Source organism: Schistocerca gregaria, chromosome 7 (genome assembly GCF_023897955.1).
Source record: "Schistocerca gregaria isolate iqSchGreg1 chromosome 7, iqSchGreg1.2, whole genome shotgun sequence".
Classification (NCBI taxonomy): domain Eukaryota; kingdom Metazoa; phylum Arthropoda; class Insecta; order Orthoptera; family Acrididae; genus Schistocerca; species Schistocerca gregaria.
In genome coordinates this window covers 557,908,756-557,936,186 of record NC_064926.1, presented here as the reverse complement: position 1 = coordinate 557,936,186, position 27,431 = coordinate 557,908,756, and the positions used below count along the sequence as shown (strand labels likewise).

Here is a 27,431-nt window from a genome sequence, read left to right as displayed (position 1 = left end):
TGGTTGGCTTTTCCTTTTTTGTTTCTATGGTCGGTCAACCACTTTACAACTTTATGTACTTTTAATTCCTTGTTTTCTGATCTTTGTCTGTGTCTTTCTTGTTCTGTGTCGTCCTTTGTTACCTCCATTGCCTGTTTTTATCCTTGTAGGTTTTCATGGTCGTGGAACAAGGCCTTTGTAGTCTGGTCCCTTCAACCCCCACAAACCAACCTACCAACCAATCCTGAGAGATATTGTGCCAAATTCTGTCCAGTGGCACATTAGATTGTCAAAGTCCCAAGCTGACTGGTGTGCCCTTCCCACAATGCTCCAAATGTTCACCATCAGGGAGAAATTCAGTGGCCTCGCTGGCCAACGTAGGGTTTAGCAAGTACGAAGACAAACAGTAGAAACTTTCGCTGTGTGTGGTCAGGCAATATCTTGCTGAAACATATGCCCAGGATGGCTTGCAATGAAGGGCAACAAAACGGATGCCGAATATCATTGACTTACCGATGCTGTAAGGATCCCATGGATGACAACCAAAGGGGTCCTACTATGAAATGAAATGGCACCCCAGACTATAACCCTTGGTTGTCAGGCCATATGGCAGGTGATAGTCAGATTGGTATCCCATCACCGTCCAGGGAATTTCCAGACTCGTTTTTGCTGGTCATGAGGGCTCAGTTCAAAGTAGGACTCATCACAGAAGACAGTTCTCTAGTCAGTGAGATTCTAGGCCAAAGATGCATCTGGAGATGCTCCAGGCAACAGTGACCGTCACCCATTATAAGGCCCAACAACCAGGAATGATTATCTGAGATGCCTTTCTTTTCATAGCAGGGCTCCTTTGACTGTCATTTACGTCATCCCTCCGGCACAGTGATCTGTCAATGATATTATACACCCCATTTTGTTGTCCTTTGTGGCAAGCCATCCTGGGCTTATATTTCAGCAAGATAATGTCCACCCAACACAGTGAGAGTTTCTATTTCTTGTCTTTGTGCTTTCCAGACCCTACCTTGGCTAACTAGGTCACTGGATCTCTCCCCAGTTGAGAATGTTTGGAGGTTTATGGGCAGGTTCTCCAACCAGCTCAATTTTGATGATCTAACATGCCAGTTGGACTGAATTTGGCATGTTATCCTTCAGGAGGACATCCAACTACTGTGTCAATCAGTGTCAAACCTAATAACTGTTCAGATAAGGGCCAGAGTTGAACCAAATATTATTGACTTGCTCAATTTGTGAAGCTCTTTCCCTTGAATAGATCATGCATTTTGCCAAAATTGCAATTATTTATTTGTAAATAAAATAGAAAGAAACTTCCACATGGGAAAAATGTATTAAAAACAAAGATTCCAAGACTTACCAAGCGGGAAAGCGCCGGCAGACAGGCACAATGAACAAAACACACACAGAATTACTAGCTTTCGCAACCGATGGTTGCTTCTTCAGGAAGGAGAGGGAAAGACGAAAGGATGTGGGTTTTAAGGGAGAGGGTAAGGAGTCATTCCAATCCCGGGAGCGGAAAGACTTCACTTAGGGGGAAAAAAGGACAGGTGTACACACACACACACACACACACACACACACACACACACACACACACACACACACACACACACATATCCATCCGCACATACACAGACACAAGCAGACATATTTAAAGGCCAACTTTAAATATGTCTGCTTGTGTCTGTGTATGTGCAGATGGATATATGTGTGTGTGTGTGTGTGTGTGTGTGTGTGTGTGTGTGTGTGTGTGTGTGTGTGTGTGTGTGCAAGTGTACACCTGTACTTTCTTTCCGCTCCCGGGATTGGAATGACTCCTTACCCTCTCCCTTAAAACCCACATCCTTTCGTCTTTCCCTCTCCTTCCTGAAGAAGCAACCATCGGTTGCGAAAGCTAGTAATTCTGTGTGTGTGTTTGTGTGTTTTGTTCATTGTGCCTGTCTGCCGGCGCTTTCCCGCTTGGTAAGTCTTGGAATCTTTGTTTTTAATATAATTATTTATTTGTCTGTACATGTACATAACATCTGCTGATTTCTGTCTCATTCGAATAATTTCCTCATGCTGTTTTCTTGTTCCTTACGCTGTGTGAAATTGAACAAAGCAGTAGAAAAGTATGTACTCGGTACAAAGAACATTGTAATACCTATGACAGCAAACTGTCAACATTTTCTGTTCATTTGAGTAAAGAAAGCATGCAGTGGATAAAACTGAAAATAGTATTATTATTTTACATAAGGCAGAGATCTCGTAGAATATTTTCACATTGTACTAATGGACCAAATTACATTTTGAACGGACAGATAGAATTGAAAAACAAAAGATTTTGGGACATTCTGTTACAAATATAATGTTGGTCACGAGTGTCAGTAAAGTGTGTGGCATTTGCAGTTTATCAATAATATTATGAAAAGGATAGATTGATTCTCATCGTAAAGGTGCCAGGCACAGCATCGAGATGCTGTGGGGGGAGACAGGGGGATGGGGAAACAGGAACTGGAAAATGAGAAGAGCAGAGAAAGGGAAGAGACTGCTGGGTGAGTTGGCAGAGAGTGACCTACAATGAGGGTGAGGGCATGTGAAATGGGAGGAGGCCATAAGAAGGGGTGGAAACTACTAGGTGGAGGGTGTGGGGACAGTAGATTACCACAGATTGAGGCCGTGATGATTTTGGGAATGGAGAATGTGTTGTAAGGACAACTCCCATCTATTCTGTTCAGAAATGCTGGTGGTGAGTAGGAGGATGCAGTTGGCCCAGGCTGTGAAGCAGCCATTGAAATCAAGCGTGTTATGTTCAGCTGCATGTTGTGCTACAGGGTGCTCCACTTTGCTCTTGGCCACAGTTTCGCAGTGGCTGTTCATCCACGTCGGCAGCTGGTCGGTACTCGTACCGATATAAAAAACTGTGCAACGATTACAGCGGAGCTGGTACATGACATGGCGACTTTCACAAGTGGCCCTGCCTGCGATGATGTAGGATAAGCCTGGGTTAAGACTTGAGTAATGTGTTGGGTGGGTGGATTGGATGGGTCTTGCACTGGACCTTCCACAGGGATATGGTCAAAGGGATGGAAACAGTCTTTTCTTTTCACGCTGTGTGGCAAGTATTTACTGACCTGCAGTTCTGGGTGACTTTTCTGAAGACTATCCCTTTTCCTAAATCTCTCCAATCCTTTCCCTCAACACCTCTTCATTCCCCTTCAACCCTTCTGCAGGAATAAGTAGCCACTGTCTCGGAAAACTTGAATAAGTATAACCTTCTTTTATGCATGTGTTCTACTTCACTTGGTGAGTAGATTTCTTATTTATCCAGTTACATCATATTGTCAAATATTGATTATTTTCGTTGCTATACAGGGATGGACTGGGTTTCTGTGGAGGCTGGGTTGGTGATGGGACACCACTTTAGGAGGGGTGGGAAGGGTTTTGTGTAGGATGTTCCTTATTTCAGGGCACAATAGATAATCATAGTCCTGGAAAAGGATGTGGTTCAATTGTTGCAGTCCGGGTTGGTATTGGGTGATTAAGAGGATGCTTCTTTGTAGCTGGTTCTTGGGGGTAGTGGGAGTATGTGGGGATATGGCATGGGAAATCTGTGATCTTGGAGATAGTGCCCATCCATGAAGGCCTTTGTGAGATCCTCAGCTTGTTGGCCATTTGAGTTCTAGTCCCTGCAGATACACCATTTACAGGTGGCCAGACTGTGTGGGAGGTTTTGGTGTGTTAGAGATGGAACCTGATGAAATCCAGGTACTGTTGGTGCTTGGTTCCACCACTGTTATTATGAATCACAGTGACTACCTGACAGAAGGCCTCTACCAATTGTATGATGGCTCCATCTGTAAACTCTGCCAAAGTACTCTCACCCTGGAAGCCCAAATTAAACTCCAGCCACTGCTTAAAGCCTTCCCAGAATCTCTCCCTTGAATCCATTTCTCCCCTCACCTCTATGACACTCTGCACACCAACCTTATACATGTCCCCCAAACTCCACAAAACAATAAATCCTGGACACATCATTGTAGATGGTTATTGTGCCTCCACTGAAAGAATTTCAGCTCTCATTCACCAACACCGGTCAATTGTATGACATCTAGCTTCCCAAATCAAAGATACCAATCAGTTCCTTCACTGACTCTCTACCATCCCCATCACTGCACCTCCTGAATCTGCACTCATCACTGTTGATGCCACTTCCCTCTATGACAACCACCCTCATGTGCATGGTCTTGCCACTATGGAATGTTAGCTCTTGCAGCCTCCAAACTCACTGCTTCATTCTTCATACATCTTACTAATTGCAGCCTCCAAACTCACTGCTTCATTCTTCATACATCTTACTAACTTTATCCTAACACACAGCTGCTTTTCCTTTGAAGGGAAGGTATAGAAAGAAATTCGCTGCACAGCCATGAGCACCCTCATGTCTCCCTCTTATGCCAATCTTTTTATGGACCATCTATGGGAAACCTTCCTAGCCTTTCAAAAGTCCAAACCCCTGCCCTGGTTCAGGTTCATTGATGATTTCTTCATGATCTGGACTCAGGGCCAAGACACCCTTTCCTCATTCTTTCACAACATCAACACATTCTCTCCTGCTGCTTCACCTGCTCCTCATCAGTCCAGCATGCCACCTTCTGAACACTGACTTTCTGTTCTCTGATGGCTACACGTACATTCCTGTCCACATTGCATCCATCAACCACCAACAGTGTCTGCATTTCGATAACTGCCATCCTTTTCACACCTAACGGCTTTTGTATGGTGACAAGAACTATCTTGTCCAGTATGCTGTAGGTCTCATAATAGCCTTCACAGACAGACCTAGTCCACAAACAGATTTCCCATGCCATTCCCGTAGACTCGCCCAATCCTGCCAACAACACCAAGAACCAGCTACAAAGGTGTACCTACTTTGTCACACAATATCACCATCGACTGGAACAGCTGAAATACATCCTTCATTATGGCTTTGATTATGTATCATCATGCCCTGAAATGAGAGTCGTCCTACTCAAGATCCATCCCATACCTCCTAAAGTGGTGTTCTGTTGCCCATCCAATCTTCACAACAAAATAGTCCATCTTTACACCACTCTGAATCCCAACCCTTTGCCACAGGGCTCACATCCTTATTGAAGACCCAGTGCAAGATCTGACCACATACTTCCAGTCCTGTCACAGGCTTATCATGCACCATCAGAGGCTGGACTGCTTGTGAAAGCGACCATATCATATACTAGCTCTGCTGCCATCATTGCACAGCTATTTATATTGGTATGAGTACCAACCATTTGTTCACCTGTCTGAAAGTCCACCACCAAATTGTGTGTGTGAGTTTGTATTTGTTTGGAGGCATTTATGAGCACTGAGCAGCAAGGTTTAAACCTACAAAATGACACTCATTCACTCCCACCTCTCTTGCATTGACCCATACAAAAAATTGTGAAAGATGCTAGCCTGGTATTAAAATATAAGTAAAGCAACAGATGAGCTATCACAGGGTTTATATGCCCCAGGACAAATGGAAAATCTGGGAAAATACAGGAATTGTTTGGAATTTTGGGAATCTTTCATTGTTTTTCAGTTAAATTTTTGTAATTGTGACTGATAAGAACTAATACTCTGACAAAGAATTTTACTTTAGCCCACTACTCCGAAACAGTACTGCAGCAATAAATATAAATGAGTTAGTAACACCAAAATAAAACTTAGTTGCAAAGAAAATGTGCCACATAGAACAACAAAATACAGAGCTCAAACAAGCATTTATCAACAGCAACCTAGCGAGGTGGCGCAGTGGTTAGACACTGGACTCGCATTTGGGAGGATGACGGTTCATTCACGTGTCCGGCCATCCTGATTTAGGTTTTCCGTGATTTCCCTAAATCACTCCAGGCAAATGCCGGGATGGTTCCTCTGAAAGGGCACAGCCGACTTCCTTCCCCATCCTTCCCTACTCCGATGAGACCGGTGACTACGCTGTCTGGTCTCCTTCCCCAAACCAACCAACCAACCAACAGCAAAGTGTGTCAAAGGCTTCAGGACAAATACTGTGCAATACTTTGTAACAACAATCTGCTTTCAATGAATGTGATGTCACAACTGTTTACATTTCTAACAGGTCACAGGAAAATGTACAATGAATTTCTTAAATCACGAAGCATTTGATTCATTCACAACTTAGCACTTTGGGTACCAACTGCATAAAAAAAATTTCACGCCAGGAAGACCAGCCATTTATGCTATTATTTAATATTTTACTGGCCCATTTGTGTTTGATGTGTATTAAAGCTAACACATGCTAAAAGAGACCAATATTATACGTGAAACTCTTGTAGCTATACTGTGTGTATATTAGTTTAAACCATTGACTTTTCCTATTTGTGTGTTCTTGCTACTTAACAGTAATTATGCTATTGGCTTACTACATCTTGTGTCCTATCCTCTGAATGTCTGCTGTCATTCTCTGGTGAGGATGTGTGACATGAGCTATGATTGGCTGACAAAAGTGCATCGCAACCTCGATTACAATGCTTTGGAAGCCACCATTATGTATTTCGTGGAATTTGTGTTTATACTTTTGAAATACCAAGATATGCAGTGAACATGTTGCCACACATCAAAGATATTTCCGAAAAGTGTTGCTTTTTGCTGTGTTTCATTGCTTAGAACTGCTGAGAAGTTCTACGCTGGTGCATAAAACCTTTACCATTCAAAGAATTGATAAGTTTTACAGCTTGGGGGAAAATAGATTGACAGCACAGGAAAAAGTGATTCACTGGCCACTTACAAGAAACAAGGGTGAGCTTGTCACCCCATTAACAAATTAAGAATGTCTCCTTGTAAACAAGTTGGACATATCACAAAACCTTAGAACAGTAACAACATTTGTTTGAATGTTGCTTAAAATAGAGGACCGATCTGTCTGCCAATCTGCTGCTGCCCTCTGGTCTGAAAATAAAATGTAGTCAATTAAAATATGACACGCAGTGACGTGTACACTACAGAGACCCCACGTTGGAGGATACTCTTACTGGAGCAAAAAGCTATGCATCATAGAGCTGTGGCCTGTGCAAAGATGAATGAGGAGGACATTATCCTGCATGCATGGCTCGATGGAGGTACTACACAACCACGTTGTGGGCTTTATTGTCTGTAGCTTATTGTATGTCACTGCCAGGCGCTCTTCTTCCCATCACTGTACAACTCTATAACTCGACATTGAGGTGACAGGGTGAGGGGGATACCACGCTGAACTATCTGAGGATTGTGACCTGCCTCCTTGGCTGCCACATCTGCAGTTTTGTTCAATGCAATACCCATGTGCCGTGGCACCAAGCAGAAAAACACTTCCTTCCCCAGTCTTTATAAGTGGAGAATGGCATCCTGGATTGCCTGGACTGTTGTATGGTCAGATACACGGGTTGCAGTCACTGAAGAGTATGGAAAAAACAACATTTTGTCTATGGAGTATTCAGGCAGAGTATTCAGGGAGTCGGAACAGATGAGGAATTTAGCAGGTATGGCACATATCATCTGCTCCAGTGTCTTCAAGATCACAGATAATTCAACATTGAAGACATTAAAGCCTGTAGGCAACTGAATCCTGATGCCACAATCAGGGAAAACAACAAAGAAGTCAATGGAATATCTCTACTTAGACCGATCTGCGAATACAACTACACATAGTTGTGGTGCTCATTTAAAATGTTGAAAAATATCACATTAAAGACATAAGCAGGAGCACAATCTCTCCTGTACTGCACTAAATCTAAAATTACTATGGGCCTCTGCAGTAACTAGTGTGGCAGTCAGTTAAATCCTGCATTCCTGCCTGTACAAGCCCCATATCAAGGCACTCCAGCACACACTTTGTGCAGATCCCAAAGGGCCTCGTTGCCCACAAAAAAATTGGTAAAGAGGTATTCCATAGCTGTACAAACAACAGTATGGTATGCTGCGGAAGTAGGAGTAGCAAGAAACATATACATCTGACACACTGTGAGGAGTTGTTGCCAGATGGTAAGTGATGGTTCACCAGCCATAGCACAGAAAAAAGCATAAATGATCTTCAGGTAAGAAAGTGTCACTGATTCGTGCATTGTGCACCCACAGTCCAGCTGCGATTGCACAAAGGCTGTGTAAAACTAGTGTAGAACTTGGTCACTGGAATGGATGCCATCAGTGACTTCCCACTGAACAGAGCCCATGAGGGCTGGAGAACAGAAAGAGAGGCTGATGGCTGAGGATGATCTAGTAGCAGCATAGAAATGTATGGGAGTGCCAGTGTCGAGGATGCATAGCTCATGAGGCACTATGAGGTTCTCCGAAACCCAACCGCGAGGGCACTAGAGGTTGAGCTCCTTAATACATGATGGATAGTGAAGTCTCCCATTAGGAGAAATGGCCGAGGTAGTTGTTCTATTAAGATCTGTGAGAACATTGAGTCTGTTGCATCTTGCAGCAGTAAATACAGCAAGCAGACACTGATCTTTTGACACACAATAATTTCAGCTGCAACTACTGGCTGCGGCCAAGAGCAAAATGGACCAACCTGTGGTGCAATACAAGGTCTGTTCAAAAAATTACGGAACTTTGTCCTTTAAAATACTTTCCTCCACAATTGGCATACTGTTCCCAATGCCTTATCCACTTCCAGAATCAGTCTTAGTATGCTTCTTGCTGGAATGCGTGAAGTGCTGTTTGCGAATTTTCTTTTATCTTATCTATCATTGCAGAACGTTGTCTTTCAATAGGGTTTTCAACTGTGGTAATAAGAAAATGACCACAGGGGTCAGGTCTGGAGAGTACAGAGGATGAGGTAGCACAGTGATTTCATTCTTTATGTAGTAGTCATGCACCAACAGGGATGAATGTGCAGGTGTGTTAACGTGATGTAAGACCCATGAATTGTCTCGCCACATTTCAGGGCATTTCCTTCTCACATTTTCTTGTAGGTGTCCTGTTAATACCATTGATCAACAGTTTATCTGTGTGGCACAAATTCATGATGAACTAATCCTTCAAAGTCAGAGAAAACTATCAGCATGACTTTGATATTTTACCTGATGAGATCTTTCTGGTCTTGGAGAACCTTTCCTAATCCATTGTGAAGACTGAACATTGGTCTCAACATCATAATTGTAGACCCACATCTCATCACCAGTTATGATTCTCTTAAGGAACATCTCGTTCTCATTTGCATGATCCAAATTCTCATCACAGATCATGAGACAAAAGTCTTTGTGGTCTTGACCCATGAGCAGCGGGATGAACTTGGTGGCAACACAATGCATTCCAAGATGCTACATCAGAATTTCATGACATGATCCAACTGAAATGTTAAATTCTTCTGCAATCTCTTTGACAGTCTGTCTTTGATTGGCATGCACAATTTTGTTGTCGGTCTTGTTGTGAGCTTGTCAATAGATGTCAATGGGTGTCCTGAATGACGGTCATCTTTAACCTCTGTCTACATGTGTTTAAACCATGTGAACCATTTGTAACTTGTACAGCTTAAGCACTCATCATCACGGGCTTTCTGTGCCATTTGGTGCATCTCTGTAAAGGTTTTCTTGTGTTTCATGCAAAATTTAATGAAGACACATTGCTTCTGTAACTCTACCATCTCGAAATTTGTAAACTGTGTGTCATAATGTTCTACTCAATACAGAACTGAACAATAACTAACAAACATACAACAGTGCAACTTCCGGCAGTTACACATTAAACACAGGTATGTGCAGGGATGCCAACTACATTTTAGCTCCAACCCACCATTGTCACAAAATTACAAATGTTATGAAATTTTTTGAACAGACCTCAAATGCAGCTGAACTTAACGTGCTTAATTTCAATGACTGCTTCACAGCCTGTGCCATGTGGATCCTCCCCTCTCCCACCAGATTTTGTGATCTGTGCAAATGGGAGTTATCCTTACAACACATTCTGTGCTCCCAAAATCAACCCAGTCTCAACCTGTGGTTACCTACTGTCCCCACACCCTCCACCTAACAGTTCCAAGCCCCGGCGTCCTATCAGCTCCTCTCATTTCATGTTCCCTCACCCTCATTGTGTATCGCTCTCTGCCAATTCACACACCATTCTTTTCCCATTGTGTGCTCTTCTCCTTTCCTGCTCTCCGTTCCCCTCTGTCCTTCCCCACAGCCTCCCATCGCTGCAACTTGTAGCCCTGTCTTGCCACCTAGTCCTGCACACTCCACCAGGAAGTGCTGACTCGTCCCCTCCCTACCCACTCCCCCTTCCATGCCCCCTCTGCACTGCTGCTTCTGCTTGATGTGACACAGTTGCAGACTGACTGGAAGTAGCAGTCATTTATGTATGAAGAGTAATTGTGTTTGTACATGTGTATAAGTGTTTTTCTTTTTCTTTGTGAAAAAGGCTTTAGCTGAAACCTCAGTGTGTAACAGTCTTTTTGTTGTGCCAGTCTGCAACTCAGTGTATCATCTTTATGGTGAGTATCCTTTACATAATATTGTTGATATTTCAACCTGGAATTTCCATTGTTTTATTTTGCAGTTACAGTGTATTGATGTTTTACACTAACAGTTGTTCACAGTTCTTTGCCATTTTATTTTGTGTGTTTCTGGGATGGTCATGTATAATTTGCTTTCGTTGTATCTACCTCTGCATAACAAAACATCAATTATAAATATTTTCTAAAGTAAAGTAAAGGAAAGGGCAACCACTCACCTGTAGCTGACTGTTGTGTGGCACTTAGAAACACACAACAGAAACAGTATTTTCCAAGCTTTCAAGCTCTGGCTCTTCCTGTAGTAGACGTACACACACTCGTGCACATAACCCCACATACAACCAAATGCCAGTGTGGTTGTGTATGTGAGTATATGTGCACGTCTACCAGGGAAAGTGCAAGATCTTGAAAGGTAGTAAACAAAGCTGGGACCTTTGACTTTCACGGGCAAGTGCTCTACAACTCAACTACCCTACCTGATGCACAAACCTTCCTCACAGTTTTAGTTCCACCAGAACCTCATCTCTTACCTTCCAAACTGCACGGAAGTTCTCCTGCAAGACTTGCAGGACCAACAAGCTTAGTTTAGTGTGTAATTTTACTACAATTTTGAAACATTTTCATTTGAAAATTTTCTGAATCCATTGTGTACAATAAATGCTGAAGAATGGTCTTTAGCCAAAACTGGTTGTACATTAAAGAATAAATGAAACAGGAGGTGATGGTGTTAAACTATGTCATTTCTGCAATTCTCCTATAGAATATAATTAACAAAAAATATTTTGAAACTTTTTATTGTTGCCAAAGCATGTGGCAACCAACATTTTTTACTGTTTAAAATACCAATTGTCTGCTCAGAATTAAGGTTTAACTTTAAAATAAAAAAGAACAGCTGCAAACTTATCATTATTTATCTGAACTGCTCTAATTACACTTTTAGGCTAATTAATATGCATTTACCTGTTTTTAAAAGGTGAGAAGAAAGCACGAAGAAGAGCAACAACAAAAGCTATTGCAACTAAAGAATGTAAAAGAAGAAAAAGGACAAAAAAAGAAAAAGGATAAAATAAAGAAGAAACACATGGTAATACTATGAGCATTATTTTCATGTTTGGTTGACGATTATTCAAAACTTATGGCCTCTTGTTGAATGTAAGACTGGACATAACATTCAGAACCAAGATACCTTTCATATGGAAGAATGAGAGAAGACAAATCCATTAAAATAGATGGGTCTAAATGTGAGGCAATATAATGCATGTATTACGAGTCTGTTATTATTCCTCATCCATTTACAGCTTTGAACTATTGTTACAAATGACTATTTGTCCCTTGCTTTTCCACTTTGCCCTTTCCTGCCATATGGTATCGATTTTGGGTTAATGAGAAAAATCCTGAAAGTTCAGAGCTGCATGTGGAACTGGGACACACTAACTGATGGGCCCTTGCTTTTCATATGTACCGACTCCTCTTACCGTATAAGCTGTCCGTGCTTTACTTACAGCCTTCAAGGCCTCTGTTTTGCTTTTATCACTCCCATACTTTCCATATTTCTCTGAAGCACCCCTGCTTACCATTTCACGAGAAATTAAAGTTGTGTGCCACTCTGGGACATGAGCAGAGACTTTTGTCTCTTGTGGGCAGTGTTATTACCAGAGAAGTTATGAACATGGTTGTGGTGTGACAGTTTTTACTGAATTCAGGAAATTTCATTAGGGCATGGTAGGATAGTATATGAGAGCAGATCATATCTGATGAAAGCTGCTTCTAAACTGCATTAGTGGCAGCATCTGTCTAGCCACTCTAATGTGAACTACAGGCAAACTCAACTGCTCTCTCAATTTTGAATTAAAACAACAATGCATATTGGAGAGGAAACAAGTTAATTGTTTGTAGTGAGTTTTTTTGGTGCACAAACTTAACTTTGGAACATTGTATTTTGTTTGAAAGTAAGTAATATTACATTTTTATTGTGTCTTAAGAGAAAATTGGTTAATCTCTATATTGTAGGCTGTCACATTGTCTAACCAAGTAATAACAGTTGAAATGTTGAACTATCTCAGCAGGTTGTTCAAGTTGTGTCATACAAAGCAGTTTTGGGCTGTACTGGCAAAAACGAGTAGCAAAAGACATACATTTTTATATTTTTTCTTTTAATGAGCAAGAAATGATAAATCATAACTTGAATGGAACAAATATAAAATTAAGGAAGCCATAGAAATAGTTGGACTTCTTGAAATGACAGTCAGGGAAGTGATTGAGAAATATTCAGTTCCAAAAAGGGCATTACGTGATAGACTTAAAAGCTTGATGAGAAAACAGAGGTGATTATCAACTTGTTTTAGAAATATATTTTTTTCTGAGAACTGTGATGAACAGGAAATGATATTATGTGATCATGTTAAAAATGTAAATAGCCAGCTTATTACTTTGACTGAAGATGAAGCCTTAAACCTACTGTACAAATATTCAGAGCAACTGAAAAAAGCATCATTTCAATAAGGCAAAAATGAAATTATGTAAAGAGTTTCACTACTATTCTAGGAAATGATCTAAAGATTTATGGCCAAGGACAGCTGAATCCACAAGTTTGCAGTGAGCAGCAGGTTTGGGAAGGAACAAGTTAAGAGCTTCTTTGACAAACTAGGTGAGTTGGTGGATAAGTTCAGACTGAGTCCTGCGAAGATTTTTGCATAAGTTAAATCCATGACTGTGAAATAGAGAAAGTGAGTAGAGAAGCTAACTTTGACCAAAAGACCTTGAAGCATCATCCTTTTGATCTCTATCAGCGCTTCTGAGTACTTGTTTATAACACCACTTTTTGTGTTTACCTAGACCAGACTAAGAAATGATAATATGAAAAAGGATGCAGCAATAGGAAACAGTTTGATCCTCATTTACATGGTTGGATAACTGCTGAAGGTTTTCTGAAGTGGGTGAAATGATGGGCAACCCAACTGAGAAAGATACTTCCCTAGTTAATCTGGATGGTCTCTCATGAAAAAACAAAGATTCTGAAGTGATAACCTATGCCAGAAGCAATCACATAGTCATACTAAGTATGCTCCCTTCCCCCACCTCTCATCTTGATACAAGTTGCAGCCACTTTTGATAAGACAGTTATGAAGCACTTCAGAAATGCATATCATAAAGAGATCTCATTGTGGATGTGAAAGTATCCAAACATAAAATTTTCCCTAAGTGAAATAACCAGGATTTGCAGATATCGCCTGTTTCAAAATATGTTGAATGGAATTGGCACAGTTAAGTTTCAAGTGGAGAAATGTTATTCCACTAGACAAAAGTGTTTCCAGTGATTTGGACAAGTATGGCTAGGCCTACATATTATCGAGATGGGCTGACCATTCATCAGCCACCTATGTTAATGTACCCTGCTCCCTCTACTTCATTACCATTGGATGTGTCTTCAGAACCAGGAGCAAATAAACAAATGGTAGAAGTATTAGGTGGTGGTACTTGTTGTGTACCAAGGTTTGGTACATACAGGTAAAACAACAATAAAGTAGACTGGAAATAGTAACATATTTATTCAGGATACAGCTACAGGAAGAAATCAAGCAAGTGTACCATCTATGTAGCTACAGGCAACTTAGTGTGTAACCACCTAGGGAATTAGTAAAGGAGATCACCATGCTGGTTATTGCATTGAGGTGTTGATGGAGCCCTAGCAGTGAGGTGTAGTCCAAGGCCTAGGACTGTGAGTTATTGTCTGCTGAGAGAAGAGTTTGTCAGATTGGCAGCAGTTGACTCTGGGCAGGAGTCATTTTGAATGAGGAACTGCAGAGCAGTTGGCACTATTGCCCGACATGACTCCTGACAATGACTGGCCCCTCAGAGTCTTCGCACTGGCCTAAGTATTTCTAAGGCTGAGGTATACAGTGCAAACTATTTTTCTTCATGTGACTTGTGGAGGGAAATACTCCTGCACTGGCTGCACCTCCTGTCGCTGACTGGAACACTGCAAGACGGCGAGAATAGTACCTGCAGTGGCAGCGTCTCAAGTTCAATGCGATAACAAACTGTGTTGTTATTATTGTTATGCTAGCTTGCTACCCCCAAACGTTTGTGTTTGTAGCTGGCTTGCAGACACGTGTGCAGGAAGCAGATGTCTCCTGAGGCTAGGCCACCCTAGGGATGCAAGTCTGCATGCAATTGCTGTTTGTGGTCAGAGAGTAAGTGTAGATACTCCAGTGTTGAAGAAACAAACTGCTCTGTGACTAACTTGTAAGGGGCAGCTGCAGCAAAACAGATTGTAGTGACAACTTCACCTCTTCGTAGCTGTACCAACACAGAATTTATAGCCAGATAAAATCGTAGAGGACCAATTGCAATTCTCTCTTCAATGCCACTGAAAGTCCAGCTTAGGCAGGAAAAAACAGAAAAGAAGGGGAAAAGGTTTTTGGGAATTAAAACTAAGATGAGAAGATCATTTAGAAAAGGAGAAAGAGGAATTTAACCATAGAAAACTAAAGTACAGTCAGAGGCAAAACTGACAGAAAAACTCTAAAAAGAAAAAATTAAAAGAAAAATAAAATTTCTTAAAGAAAGGCAGGAAGAGGAACAACTGACAAGGTGCATGATTTGCAATGAATCCTGCAGAAAAGGTTGGGTTCAATGACATGTTTGTGAAGGTAGGGCACATGAAAAGTTTGCCCATTTGGGATTGAACAGTCTTTATTTCATGTGTGATAGATATTTTACTAAAGGTAAGATTAATATTTCAGTTTAAGCCCATTTTATTCAAAATTTTAACACAATGACTTTCTTTTAGCTTTTTGGTGGAATTTACTACAAAGTGATAGGAATATACCAGTAACCAAGAGGGAACAATGATAAAAAAAAAAAATACAATTTATTGATAAGCACAATACGGGAAGCACCTCGATTCACAGACAAAGCTCAGAACACACTGCAGCCTTTGGTCACATCACAGATATTGCAGTCCTCACTCGCTAGCTGTAGTTGCAAATGTTGATATCCCCACATAGTCTCCCCCACCCCCACCCCCATGCTCGTAATATGGAGCACCAAAGGGAGGACATTCAGTGGTGGGTGGGGGGGGGGGGGGGGGTGGTTGGGCAATGACTGAACACAGTTCATGTGGAGGTGGCTGCAGTATGGGGTTTGGTGGTGCAGGTATGCGTGACTGACCATTCTGTGACCGGTGTAGGCGCAAGGCACAAGTCAGACCATTTCTTGGTGATAGTTGTTGTGGAGTCATGTGTGGTGCTTATGGCAGACAGATGGTTGGTTGCAGATGTTGAGGGCATCATCAGTTGTACCTGTATCTAGATATCCATGGACACTTCAGAAGATATGGCAGCAAAATCAATGACATCTGGAAGATAATAAGTGTGTTCCACTTGTTGGATATGTGCAGCGTCGTTCGAAGATGGGTCATTGATAAGGGCACTTACTGGATGGCAGGACATTGTGTTGCTTTGGATGTGGCTGCCTGTGTGGTAGTTAGAGGTAGATGGTACCTGGTGCTATTGGAATCGTCTGGCGTGTTCTCCTCTTAAAGTACCCACACCGGTTTCAGCTGATTGACAGTGACAGTAATGTCTGTATCATTAATATCAATGTCAAAAGTTGATTATTTTTTATGGGTCTGAAAAAGGTGGTTGGAGTGCAGGCCACACTATATTATCACGCAATATAATATATTTGCAGTCTGAAATGGCTTTGTGTACAAATACTTGCAGTGAAATGTGAAGGTTGGGTGGCAGTGCATGGGAGTGTCAGGTGTGCTCTTTAACATGTAGCATGAGTGCTAGTGGGGTTGGATATTTGTTGTTTTGTGCTGGTAGTACGAAGTCTGCTGGAAGGACCGGAAATTCACAATGTAAGATTTTGGCCAGCTATACTTGCAGGTTGTCTTTGTAGGCACTCCAAGAAGGACTCAAGGCAGAGGCTCCATCCAAGATCTGCTGTGGCACATGATAGCAACCTTAAGGGTCCTGTGCCACCTCTCGATGAGGCCATTGCTCTTCAGGAGGTAGGTGTCGGTGTCTTCAGGAGGTAGGTGTTGGTGTGGGTACGTTTAATACGACAAAGACTTCAAAGGGTCATGAAGTGTGCCGGTTCAAATTGGCAATCATTGGTGTTGGTTTTTGCTGTGCTGAAGAATGATATCCAAGTGCTAACAAAAGTGTGAGCTGTCATTTCAGGTATAATGTCTTTAATGGGTGTTGCTTCAACCCACCATGAAGCCCTGTCTGTAATGGAGAGGAGGAACTTATAACCTTCCCACTCGGCAGGGGGACCCACAAGATCAATGTGGAGGTGGCAGAAACAAGCTGTGGGTATCTCAGATTGGCCAAGATTTAGCTGGGTGTGTTTTCTTGACTGTGCCCAGATGTGGCAGTTTCTCTTAATGTTGGACCACAAAAAACAATTAGTAATTAGACGGACTGTAGGATGAATGTTGGAATGTGAAAGATTGTGCATTTGATTAAAGGTCTTATATTGTGTTTGTTAGTGCCACAAGCAGCTGAATTTTCTTGAGAGAGAGATCCCACAGGATCAGTGTTCCACTGCCTGGCATCACATATCTTTCAGTTTTGAGGCTGGCATTGTTGTTGCTAGTAGTTCAGCAATGCTCGTGTCAGTTTGTTGGACAGCAGCTAGCTGTTTGTAGTTGAAGTGGAGGGAAACTGTATTAATCCCCAATAGCTAATCAACAATGATATTGTCTGCGCAGTGTAAGTGTAGCAGTAATAACAGTCAGTTGACCATCCATGTTAGTGTGATTGCATTAGTGTACATTCTTTTGTGCGATCAAAAGTGTTTAACCCATCTTTGGTCCATTGACCTTCTTTTTTCCATTTTTGTTGTGACCTGATAATGCTTCCGTGAGTGGCGCTTGTAATGTAGCTGCTCGCGGCACGTGGTGTCAGTAGACATTTAAAATTTCAAGAAAATGCCAGAGTTTGCAGCAAGTTAATGGTAGTGGGAGCTGTTGTATGGGGCTTGTGTTGGTTTGATGCCTGTGGCACCAGCTAAGTGTCCAAGGAAAGTGACTCCAGTGTGAAGTAGTTGAGATTTGTCATGATAAATCAACAAACCATGGTCTTTTAAGGTTCTGAGAACCTGTTCGATGTGTACCTCAAGTGTGGTGGAAAAAAATAAAGAGTCTTGTCAAGGTCTGCATAGCAACGATCAAGGGGGAAAGCGATATTGCCAGTAAATAGTTGCCAAGTTTGTGCAGTGTTTTTCAATCTGTAAGGCATGAAAATGTATTTGTACAGGCCGAAGGGTGTGATAATTGGCATTTTCATGATATTGGTGGTGTGCATAGGGATTTGTAAATAGGCTTTTTTTTTTACAGTCAAGTACACTAAAGGGAGATGCACATGCCCGTGCATGAGTAATGTCTTGTATATTTGGTACTGGCTAACTGCCATGCACTGTACAGGTATTGAGAGCTCTGTAATTGCTGCAGAGGCGAAAAATGCCATCTTTCTGTGGTACCAATTTCACAAAACCAACGCCCGTGGGCTCTAAGAGGGACGAACAATGCTATCTTGCAGCATCTTATCAACAACTTTATGGCAAAGGGATATATATAAAAACAAAGATGATGTGACTTACCAAATGAAAGCGCTGGCAGGTTGATAGACACCCAAACAAACACAAACATACACACAAAATTCAAGCTTTCGCAACCACTGTTGGTTGCGAAAGCTTAAATTTTGTGTGTATGTTTGTGTTTGTTTGTGTGTCTATCAACCACCGTTGGTTTCGAAAGTTTAAATTTTGTGTGTATGTTTGTGTTTGTTTGTGTGTCTATCAACCTGCCAGCACTTTCGTTTGGTAAGTCAAATCATCTTTGTTTTTAGATATATTTTTCCCACATGGAATGTTTCCCTCTATTATATTCATAGCTCATATATATTTATACTTGACACTGCGTCCATACAGAATGAAGTATAACAAAGAACTGATTAAAGTTAAGTTAAGATGGAGGCTTGACAGAGCACTTAGAGTTCACAGATATTAAGTTTCATGGTTGACACAAACTATCAACTTCACAGCTTCTTTAACACCACAAAAGTTAGCCAGTGTTAGACAGCATGCTTTATGCCATATGGATGAACTGTCGGTTGATAAGAAGTACCATTGTGGATTGTGCATGCACTAGCGTTGATTAAGTGGGTTCTGGAGAATGAAGTAGAGGCAGTGTGTGAGACAAAGCAGATAGTGTGGTACTAACCTACGTGCTATGCGGTGAGATGCAATTGGATGGCATGGGCATATGCGTGTGCACAGGTGTGTGTGCACGATGATCAAGGGTGGACACCACACTTGAGCGAAGTGCACCACAGCTGTTTGCTTGTGAATGCGAAGATGGTTAAAGTGTCGTTGATATGTTTCAGTAAGGAAGCATTTTCCCCACAGAGTGTGTTGTTATTGGCGCAGCAGTTGTCATAATGCTGATGAGCTGTAAGAAGTTCCTTTGCTGTGTGACACTTGCGGAGTATGTTGACGTGCATAGAGCTGTCGCTAAGTTACTAGGTAGAGCAGTGCACCGGATTGTAGAGTGGATTTGCAGTCAGGGCAAAAAGCCCTGGGATGCATTCTCCAGTATTGTGTTGTATGACCAAAGTGATTGTCCACCCTGGTAGCGGAGTGGTCAGCACAACGGAATGTTATACCTAATGGTCCGGGTTCGATTCCTGGCTGGGTCGGAGATTTTCTCCACTCTGGGACTAGGAGTTGTGTTGTCATTATCATCATCATTTCATCCCCATCGACACGCAAGTTGCCAAAGTGGCGTCAACTCAAAAAGACTTGCCCCAAACAAATGGTCTACCCGATGGAAGGCCCTAGCCACATGGCATTTCCATTACCAAAGTGAGTGTGATGTAAGGTGAAAATAGGAAATGGCGAAGAAAACTGATGCTTAACACATGTTCAGTGACATTGTTGATGTAGAATGTCCATGTGAGTTGGTGTTGATTTGAGATGTGTATGTTGCTTGTTGTGGTTCCATACACTCTGATTGTGAAGTTGTTGGCTGCATGCAGTTGGAGTGCCTGCATGCTGTTGGCTATTGCCAGCTCCATACTATGGAATGGCATGTCTTCAGAACCAATGTCTATGAGGAAGTATTTGGCACAGTTGAGGTCAAGACTGTACTGGGTGGCCAGTAGTAACAAGATGAAGTCAGTTATGTTACACAAGATTACTGATAAGTGTGACACATTTGTTGTCATTGTTGATGACATATAGCACACTGAACACACACTCAGCAGTGGCAAATCATAGTGCAGGTTGTTCCGTTCTGAGTGGTGGTAGTCTCAGTTGAGTCACAAGTTTGTGTGGTTACAAATGTATGAAGGGCTGTGTGGTCTCATTCGGCGTCTTCAGTGTTGAAAACAAAGGAGGTTGAGGTAACAAATGCGGAATATGATGTATTGTCGCACCCAACAGTTTGTATTGGCAAGCTTGAGACTGGTGGGAGCTCAGACACATTATATGGTGCAGGAGATGCAGACAATTTGTGTAACAGATCACAGTTAGTGGTGAGTTCCACTTGATGAATCGGTATATACTGATGTGGATAGTAACTGATTGTTTGGGAACTTTGATGCAGAACGTGTGAATTTTTGAGAAAAAACACACATTTTGGTCAGCATGGTAGTTTTGCAAAATTGTTCATTGTTAGACACAGTTGCCACATGTTGATTCACTGCACTGGGGTATGAATTCACTGGCTAATCTTGTTCAGAGTCTAGCAGTAGGTTGTCTTTGTCGGCTATTGTCATGATGTGGTGGTTGTTGATTCGACAGTCGTTGTATCGTTTAACGATGTGGCACGCCTGTGTTTCATGGTCAGTGTGGTAGTTTTGCAAAATTATTCATTATTAGACAAAGTTGCGACATGCTGATTTACTGCATTGGAGAATGTGAATTCGCTGGGTAATCTTGTTCAAAGTCTAGAAATAGGTTGTCTGAAATAGGTTATTGGCATGACGTGGCGGTTGTTGATTTGGCTGTTGTGTCATTTACCGTCGTGGTACACCTGCGTTTTATCACTGAGTGGTTTTGTGCACAGTAATTACACTGTCAGTGCACTTTACACAAGGTTAACCCATCTGTGGCAGTACATGAGTCTGGTGATGCTGACAATCCAACAAAAGATGGTTGCATTGTTCATACATTGTAGGCCATTTAATGATGAAAATTTGCATATTGTGTCTTGTGGTTGTACCTGCAGTCATCAGTTTGATGGAGTTCTTAGGAATATACCAGCAATGAGACAGGAATGGTGATATAGAAATACAGTTTATTGACAAGCACAACACAAGAAGCACAGACACAGCTTTGAATGTTTTGATCTACTCACAGATATCGCCATCCTTGCTCGCTGATGGTCATAGGTAATGACATTCTTACAGCTTATTTGAGTTAACTTTCTTCTAATGTGGGAACTTAGTCAATAGTATAACTTGTACTTACTTGATATTCATGTTTATAACTATTTACAGACCAATTAAAAGCTTTTGTTAAAAAAAGTGACTTTTTTTACTTATTACAATTTCATGTCTGATACTTCTCACCAAAAACTTAAAAAAATCAAAATGCATACAGTGGAAAAAATATTTAAAAAATCAATTAATATGCATTCATATGGCATTGAGATTTATAATTCTATTAAGTAACATATCATACTATTGTTTAGCATGAATAATGTTCCAATACAACCATCATAAAACTTTATAATGTTGATAAAATTCATGTGTCTGATGCCATCCAACCTTTCCTTATACCCTTGACACTGTAGTATGCTCTACATTACTTTGTAATAATGTGTCAGGTGTGTACTATCTTGCCCATTGTACACTTAATTGTAAGAGACAAAGGCCACTATAAGGTTCTGAAGACATCTCAGTCATGGAACACACAAACAATTTCATTCACTGTGGTGCCGTCACTGTTATCCAAACTTAGCAGCTCTCTCTTATTCAACATTCACTAGTGTAGAAGTAAAGTACAATGGCACACATTCCCTTCTGGTTTCTATTCCCCCTTCTTCCTTATTATCTTTTAGCTCTCTTAAATTTTTCTTTCATATGCTGTCAAATGAACTTTTTGTTCACAAACTTAAGGAGATTTTTAACTTTTTTTATGTTTTGTAGACTTACTACAGTTCGAGTATACAATAGCGTAGATGTTTTGTTTACCCAGATGCCTTCTGTTTTTGAACTTTATATTTATGTTTCATGTAATATGTACATCTTTGAAGGAAAACTTCACAGGCCAATGGTCAGAGTGTCATATTAAAGATGCACAATATTTCAACAACTGAACAACTTTTCCATCTTCAGACACCCTGATACATGGATGTCTGTACAATGGAGCAGCTATTATTTATACCTGCAGATGCTATGAATGGGTAAGTCACTTGGGTACTCTGCCTCATCCAAATGATGCATTTGGTGTACAGTTATTACCTCTGGGATCCCCAGCATTACTCTTACAGCATTACACACTTAATAAGATTTTTTGTTTTTAATGGATTTTGTTATGATGGATTTCAGAAGTTGTAGTCCTATGTCAGTACCTTTGTTTGGTTGAAATTTGTGATGTGTCCCATTTCCAAATAGTGTGGCAGAGCCACTGCCTTACCCAGTTTCCTAAGCTTGTGTGCAATTAGTGTTCAGTGCAGTGTTCTTTTTTCAAGGTTCTGACACTTTGGCTTATGTTCAATAAACAACATTGATGAGGGATCACCAGCCCCTATGGCCAAGCGGTTCTAGGCGCTTCAATCCGGAACTGCGCTGCTGTTATGGTCGCAGGTTCGAATCCTGCCTCAAGCATGGATGTGTGTGCTGTCCTTACGGTAGTTAGGTTTAAGTAATTCTAAGTTCTAGGGGACTGATGACCTCAGATGTTAAGTCCCATAGTGCTCAGAGCCATTTGAACCATTTGATGAGGGATCTGGTTAACTCCCATACTAAAGAATTGCACTGTCCAGTAGTGATATAATCTTGATGGGCAGACAGAATATGCATCACACCTCAGGTTTTTCCATGATATGACCTATTCTGTTTGACAGAACACCAGTATACGGCAAGAAGGCAATAGCTCATGGCTTCTCCTCTTTCACCTGTGTTGTGTCCCCCACAACCTACTGGTGCAAGTCAGAGAGAGCTACACATTTGCTGTTTGGTGTAACCATTGCTATTGAATATTATTTCCAGTTGTCGTAAATCGGCTGCTGAATTTTCTGCAATTGACTAGACATGAACCAAAGTCTTGAGGAGACCACTTCTCTGTGCTGAATGATGGTGACTGTTAGCATGCAGATATAGGACCATATGCATGAATTGTAGAGCTCTGCTTCGAAATGGGACTCATGGATTTCAGCCAGATGGGGATACTGACATAGACTTTCATCTTCTAGGATTCCATCTCTACAGAATTCTTTGGAAGTAAATTCATAGAAAATCTTATTAAAAGTGACTCAGAATACTACCTCAGTTAAATCTTGGATCCTAGTCTCAATCTGCTAAAGGAACAGCAGGAACCTAGAGCTGAGTATGAGATTGGAAAAGCAAGGATAAGTAGCTGCTCTTGGGTCCTGATGTTGATCCATCAGTGTGCCTGATAATAAATTATTCTGCTGTTGACATATTGCGCATGTCTGACATGAAGATCTGATCCTTTGCTCAAGAATATCTCCTTCATAATATTCATATGGAAAAACTGCAGAATCATGTTTATCTTTGGTACAGCTTTCAAAAATCTCTTCATTCATACACTGTATTTTGTTACGTGTAAAGTGTATGCTAGTTAACATTTTTGTCTCTTGATTCTTAGCCTGAATTGTGTTGTGTGATGTTTTTCTATTTTATTCAGTATTTCACATGCTATCCTTAGTGCCAGTTGCTTCAGCGAACTAATCTCAAATCATAAGAATAAATCAAAAGCAGTGTGGTCTGTTGTTAAATCAGAATTGGGTGTTAAAGTCAGCAGCCATGAAATTTGTAAAATAAAGCATGAAAACACCACCATTGTAAATCCTGCTCAAATATCGGAACTCTTCTATGAATTCTTTATCAGTGTGGCAAAATCAAATGGCAATATTACAAATTACGTTTAAAATGTATGTCCATATGGGCTTGATCGAAATATATATATATATATATATATATATATATATATATATATATATATATATATATATATATATATATATCTTCTATGAAATTTAGAAATATTACAATGAAAGAAATAGAAGACATTATATTATCACTAAAAAATAAAAATTTGGTGTGTTGGGATGGGATACCTGTGAAAGTAATTAAATCAGTGTACAAAATAGTAAATCCTCCACTAGCCGAATTAATCAACAAATAATTTGAAGAAGGTTGTTTTCCAGAATCATTAAGCTATGTGGACAAGAAACCACTTTTTAAGAAAGGGTGAAGATAAGATATGGGGAGTTATCATCCTATCTCCCTCCTTCCAGTGCTGTCAAAATTTTTTGAGAAAGTAGCTACTATCCAAATCCAAAACTTTATTGTATCACAGGGGATTATTTTGTGCAATCAGTTTGGCTTCCAGCAAGGGAAAAATACAACAGATGCCATAAATAATTTCATAGAAAATATTAGCACAGTTCTAGACAAAAACAGTAAAGGAATTTACTGCGACCTGACAAAGGCTTTTGATTCCATATGCTCAGACACCACAATATATGAGCATGAAAGTCTACAACAAACTCAGAGGCAAAAACATTCTAAACATGTAACTAGGGATACTAAAAAAGAAGTTACATGAAATTCTTATACACAAATGTTATTACTCATTAGAAGAGTTCATGGAAGATTAACTGATAATTTGAGCAGAATTCAACTGCAAATTAGCATTATATTGTGGAAAAAAAAATTTCCTTTATCAAGAAAGATATTTACCTATGATGGAAAATAAGAAAATATAGATACTGCAACATAGACTATATATAGTTATAAAAATTAATATTAGGCTTGCGTGCCTCAGTGATACAGATGGCCGTGTCATAGGTGCAATCACAATGGAGGTGTATCTGTTGAGAGACCAGACAAACATATGGTTCCTGAAGAGTGGCAGCAGCCTTTTCAGTAGTTGCAGGGGCAACAGTCTGGATGATTGACTGATCTGGCCCTGTAACACTAACCAAAACGGCTTTGCGTTGCTGGTATTGCAAAACGGCTGAAAGCAAGGGGAAACTACAACTGTAATTTTTCTCAAGGGCATGCAGCTTTACTGTATGGTTAAATGATAATGGCGTTCTCTTGGGTAAAATAATCCGGAGGTAAACTAGTCCCCCATTCGGATCTCCGGGCGGGGGCTACTCAAGAGGACGTCGTTATCAGGAGAAAGAAAACTGGCGTTCTACGGATCGGAGTGTGGAATGTCAGATCCCTTAATCGGGCAGGTACATTAGAAAACTTAAAAAATAGGAGTGTGGGTAAGCTACTACAAACAGCATAGTGAACGCATTATTGTGGCCAAGATAGACACAAAGCCCACACCTACTGCAGTAGTACACGTTTATATGCCAACTAGCCCTGCAAATGATGAAGAAATTGATGAAATGTATGACGAGATAAAACAAATTATTCAGTTAGTGAAGGGAGACGAAAATTTAATAGTCATGGGTGATTGCAATTCGAGAGTAGGAAAAGGGAGAGAAGGAAACATAGTAGGTCAATATGGATTGGGGGTAAGAAATGAAAGAGGAAGCCGTCTGGTAGAATTTTGCACAGAGCATAAATTAATCATAGCTAACACTTGGTTCAAGAATCATGAAAGAAGGTTGTATACAAGGAAGAATCCTGGAGATAATAAAAGGTTTCAGACAGATTATATAATGGTAAGACAGAGATTTAGGAACCAGGTTTTAAATTGTAAGACATTTCCAGGGGCAGATGTGGACTCTGACCTTAATCTATTGGTTACGAACTGTAGATTAAAACTGCAAAAAGGTGGGTGTTTAAGGAGATGGGACTTGGATAAACTGACTAAACTAGAGGTTGTACAGAGTTTCAGGGACAGCATAAGGGAACAATTGACAGGATTGGGGGGAAAGAAATACAGTAGAAGAAGAATGGGTAGCTCTGAGGGATGAAGTAGTGAAGGTAGCAGAGGATCGAGTAGGTAAAAAGAAAAGGGCTAGTAGAAATCCTTCGGTAACAGAAGAAATATTGAATTTAATTGATGAAAGGAGAAAATATAAAAATACAGTAAATGAATTAGGCAAAAAGGAATACAAACATCTCAAAAATGAGATTGACAGGAAGTGCAAAATGGCTAAGCAGAGATGGCTAGAGGACAAATGTAAGGATGTAGAGGCTTATCTCACTAGGGGTAAGATAGATACTGCGTACAGGAAAATTAAAGATACCTTTAGAGAAAAGAGAACCACTTGCATGAATATCAAGAGCTTTGATGGAAACCCAGTTCTAAGCAAAGAAGGGAAAGCAGAAAGGTGGAAGGCGTATATAGAGGGTCTATACAGGGGCGATGTACTTGAGGACAATATTATGGAAATGGAAGAGGATGTAGAGGAAGATGAAGTGGGAGATATGATACTGCGTGAAGAGTTTGACAGAGCACTGAAAGACCTGAGTCGAAACAAGGCCCCAGGAGTAGATAACATTCCATTAGAACTACTGACAATTTTTGGGAGAGCCAGTCCTGACAAAACTCTACCATCTGGTGAGCAAGATGTATGAGACAGGCGAAATACCCTCAGACTTCAAGAAGAATATAATAATTCCAATCCCAAAGAAAGCAGGTGCTGACAGATGTGAAAATTACCAAACTGTCAGTTTAATAAGTCACAGCTGCAAAATACTAATGCGAATTCTTTACAGACGAATGGAAAAACTGGTAGAAGCTGTCCTCGGGGAAGATCAGTATAGATTCCGTATAAATATTGGAACATGTGGGGCAATACTGACCCTACGAGTTATCTTAGAAAATAGACCAAGGAAAGGCAAACCTATGTTTCTAGCATTTGTAGACTTAGAGAAAGCGTTTGGCAATGTTAACTGGAATACTCTATTTCAAATTCTAAGGGTGGCAGGGGTAAAATACAGAGAGCGAAAGGCTGTTTACAATTTGTATAGAAACCAACTGGCAGTTATAAGAGTTGAGGGGCATGAAAGGGAAGCAGTGGTTGGGAAGCAGTGAGACAGGGTTGTAGCCTATCCCCGATGTTATTCAATCTGTATATTGAGCAAGCAGTAAAGGAAACAAAAGAAAAATTCGGAGTAGGTATTAAAATCCACGGAGAAGAAATAAAAACTTTGAGGTTTGCTGATGACATTCTAATTCTGTCAGAGACAGCAAAGGACCTGGAAGAGCAGTTGAATGGAATGGACAGTGTCTTGAAAGGAGGGTATAACAAAGGCAAAATGTAGCCAAATTAAGTCATGTGATGCCGAGGGAATTAGGTTAGGAAATGAGACACTTAAAGTAGTAAAGGAGTTTTGCTATTTGAGGAGCAAAATAACTGATGATGGTCAAATTAGAGAGGACATAAAATGTAGACTGGCAATAGCAAGGAAAGCATTTCTGAAGAAGAGGAATTGGTTAACGTTGAGTATAGAATATGTGTCAGGAAGTCATTTCTGAAAGTATTCATATGGAGTGTAGCCATGTATGGAAGTGAAATATGGACGATAAATAGTTTGGACAAGAAGAGAATAGAAGCTTTCAAAATGTGGTGCTACAGAAGAATGCTGAAGATTAGATGGGTAGATCACATAACTATTGAGGAGGTATTGAATGGAATTGGGGAGGAGTTTGTGGCATAACCTGATAAGAAGAAGGGGCCGATTGGTAGGACATGTCCTGAGCCATCAGGGGATCACAAATTTAGCATTGGAGAGCAGTTCGGAGGGTAAAAATTGTAGAGGGAGAC

General features: G+C 40.7%; 1 protein-coding gene across 2 annotated transcripts in view; it reads left to right on the top strand.

Moving 5' to 3' along the window:
* LOC126281735 (A-kinase anchor protein 17A-like) overlaps positions 1 to 27,431 on the top strand; it is a 118,927-nt gene that overhangs the window by 77,537 nt on the left and 13,959 nt on the right. For both annotated transcript variants that reach the window (XM_049980918.1, XM_049980919.1), the window contains exon 4: positions 11,463 to 11,573. In XM_049980918.1, coding sequence (XP_049836875.1) covers positions 11,463 to 11,573 — 111 coding nt within the window. The remainder of the gene's footprint in view (positions 1 to 11,462; positions 11,574 to 27,431) is intronic.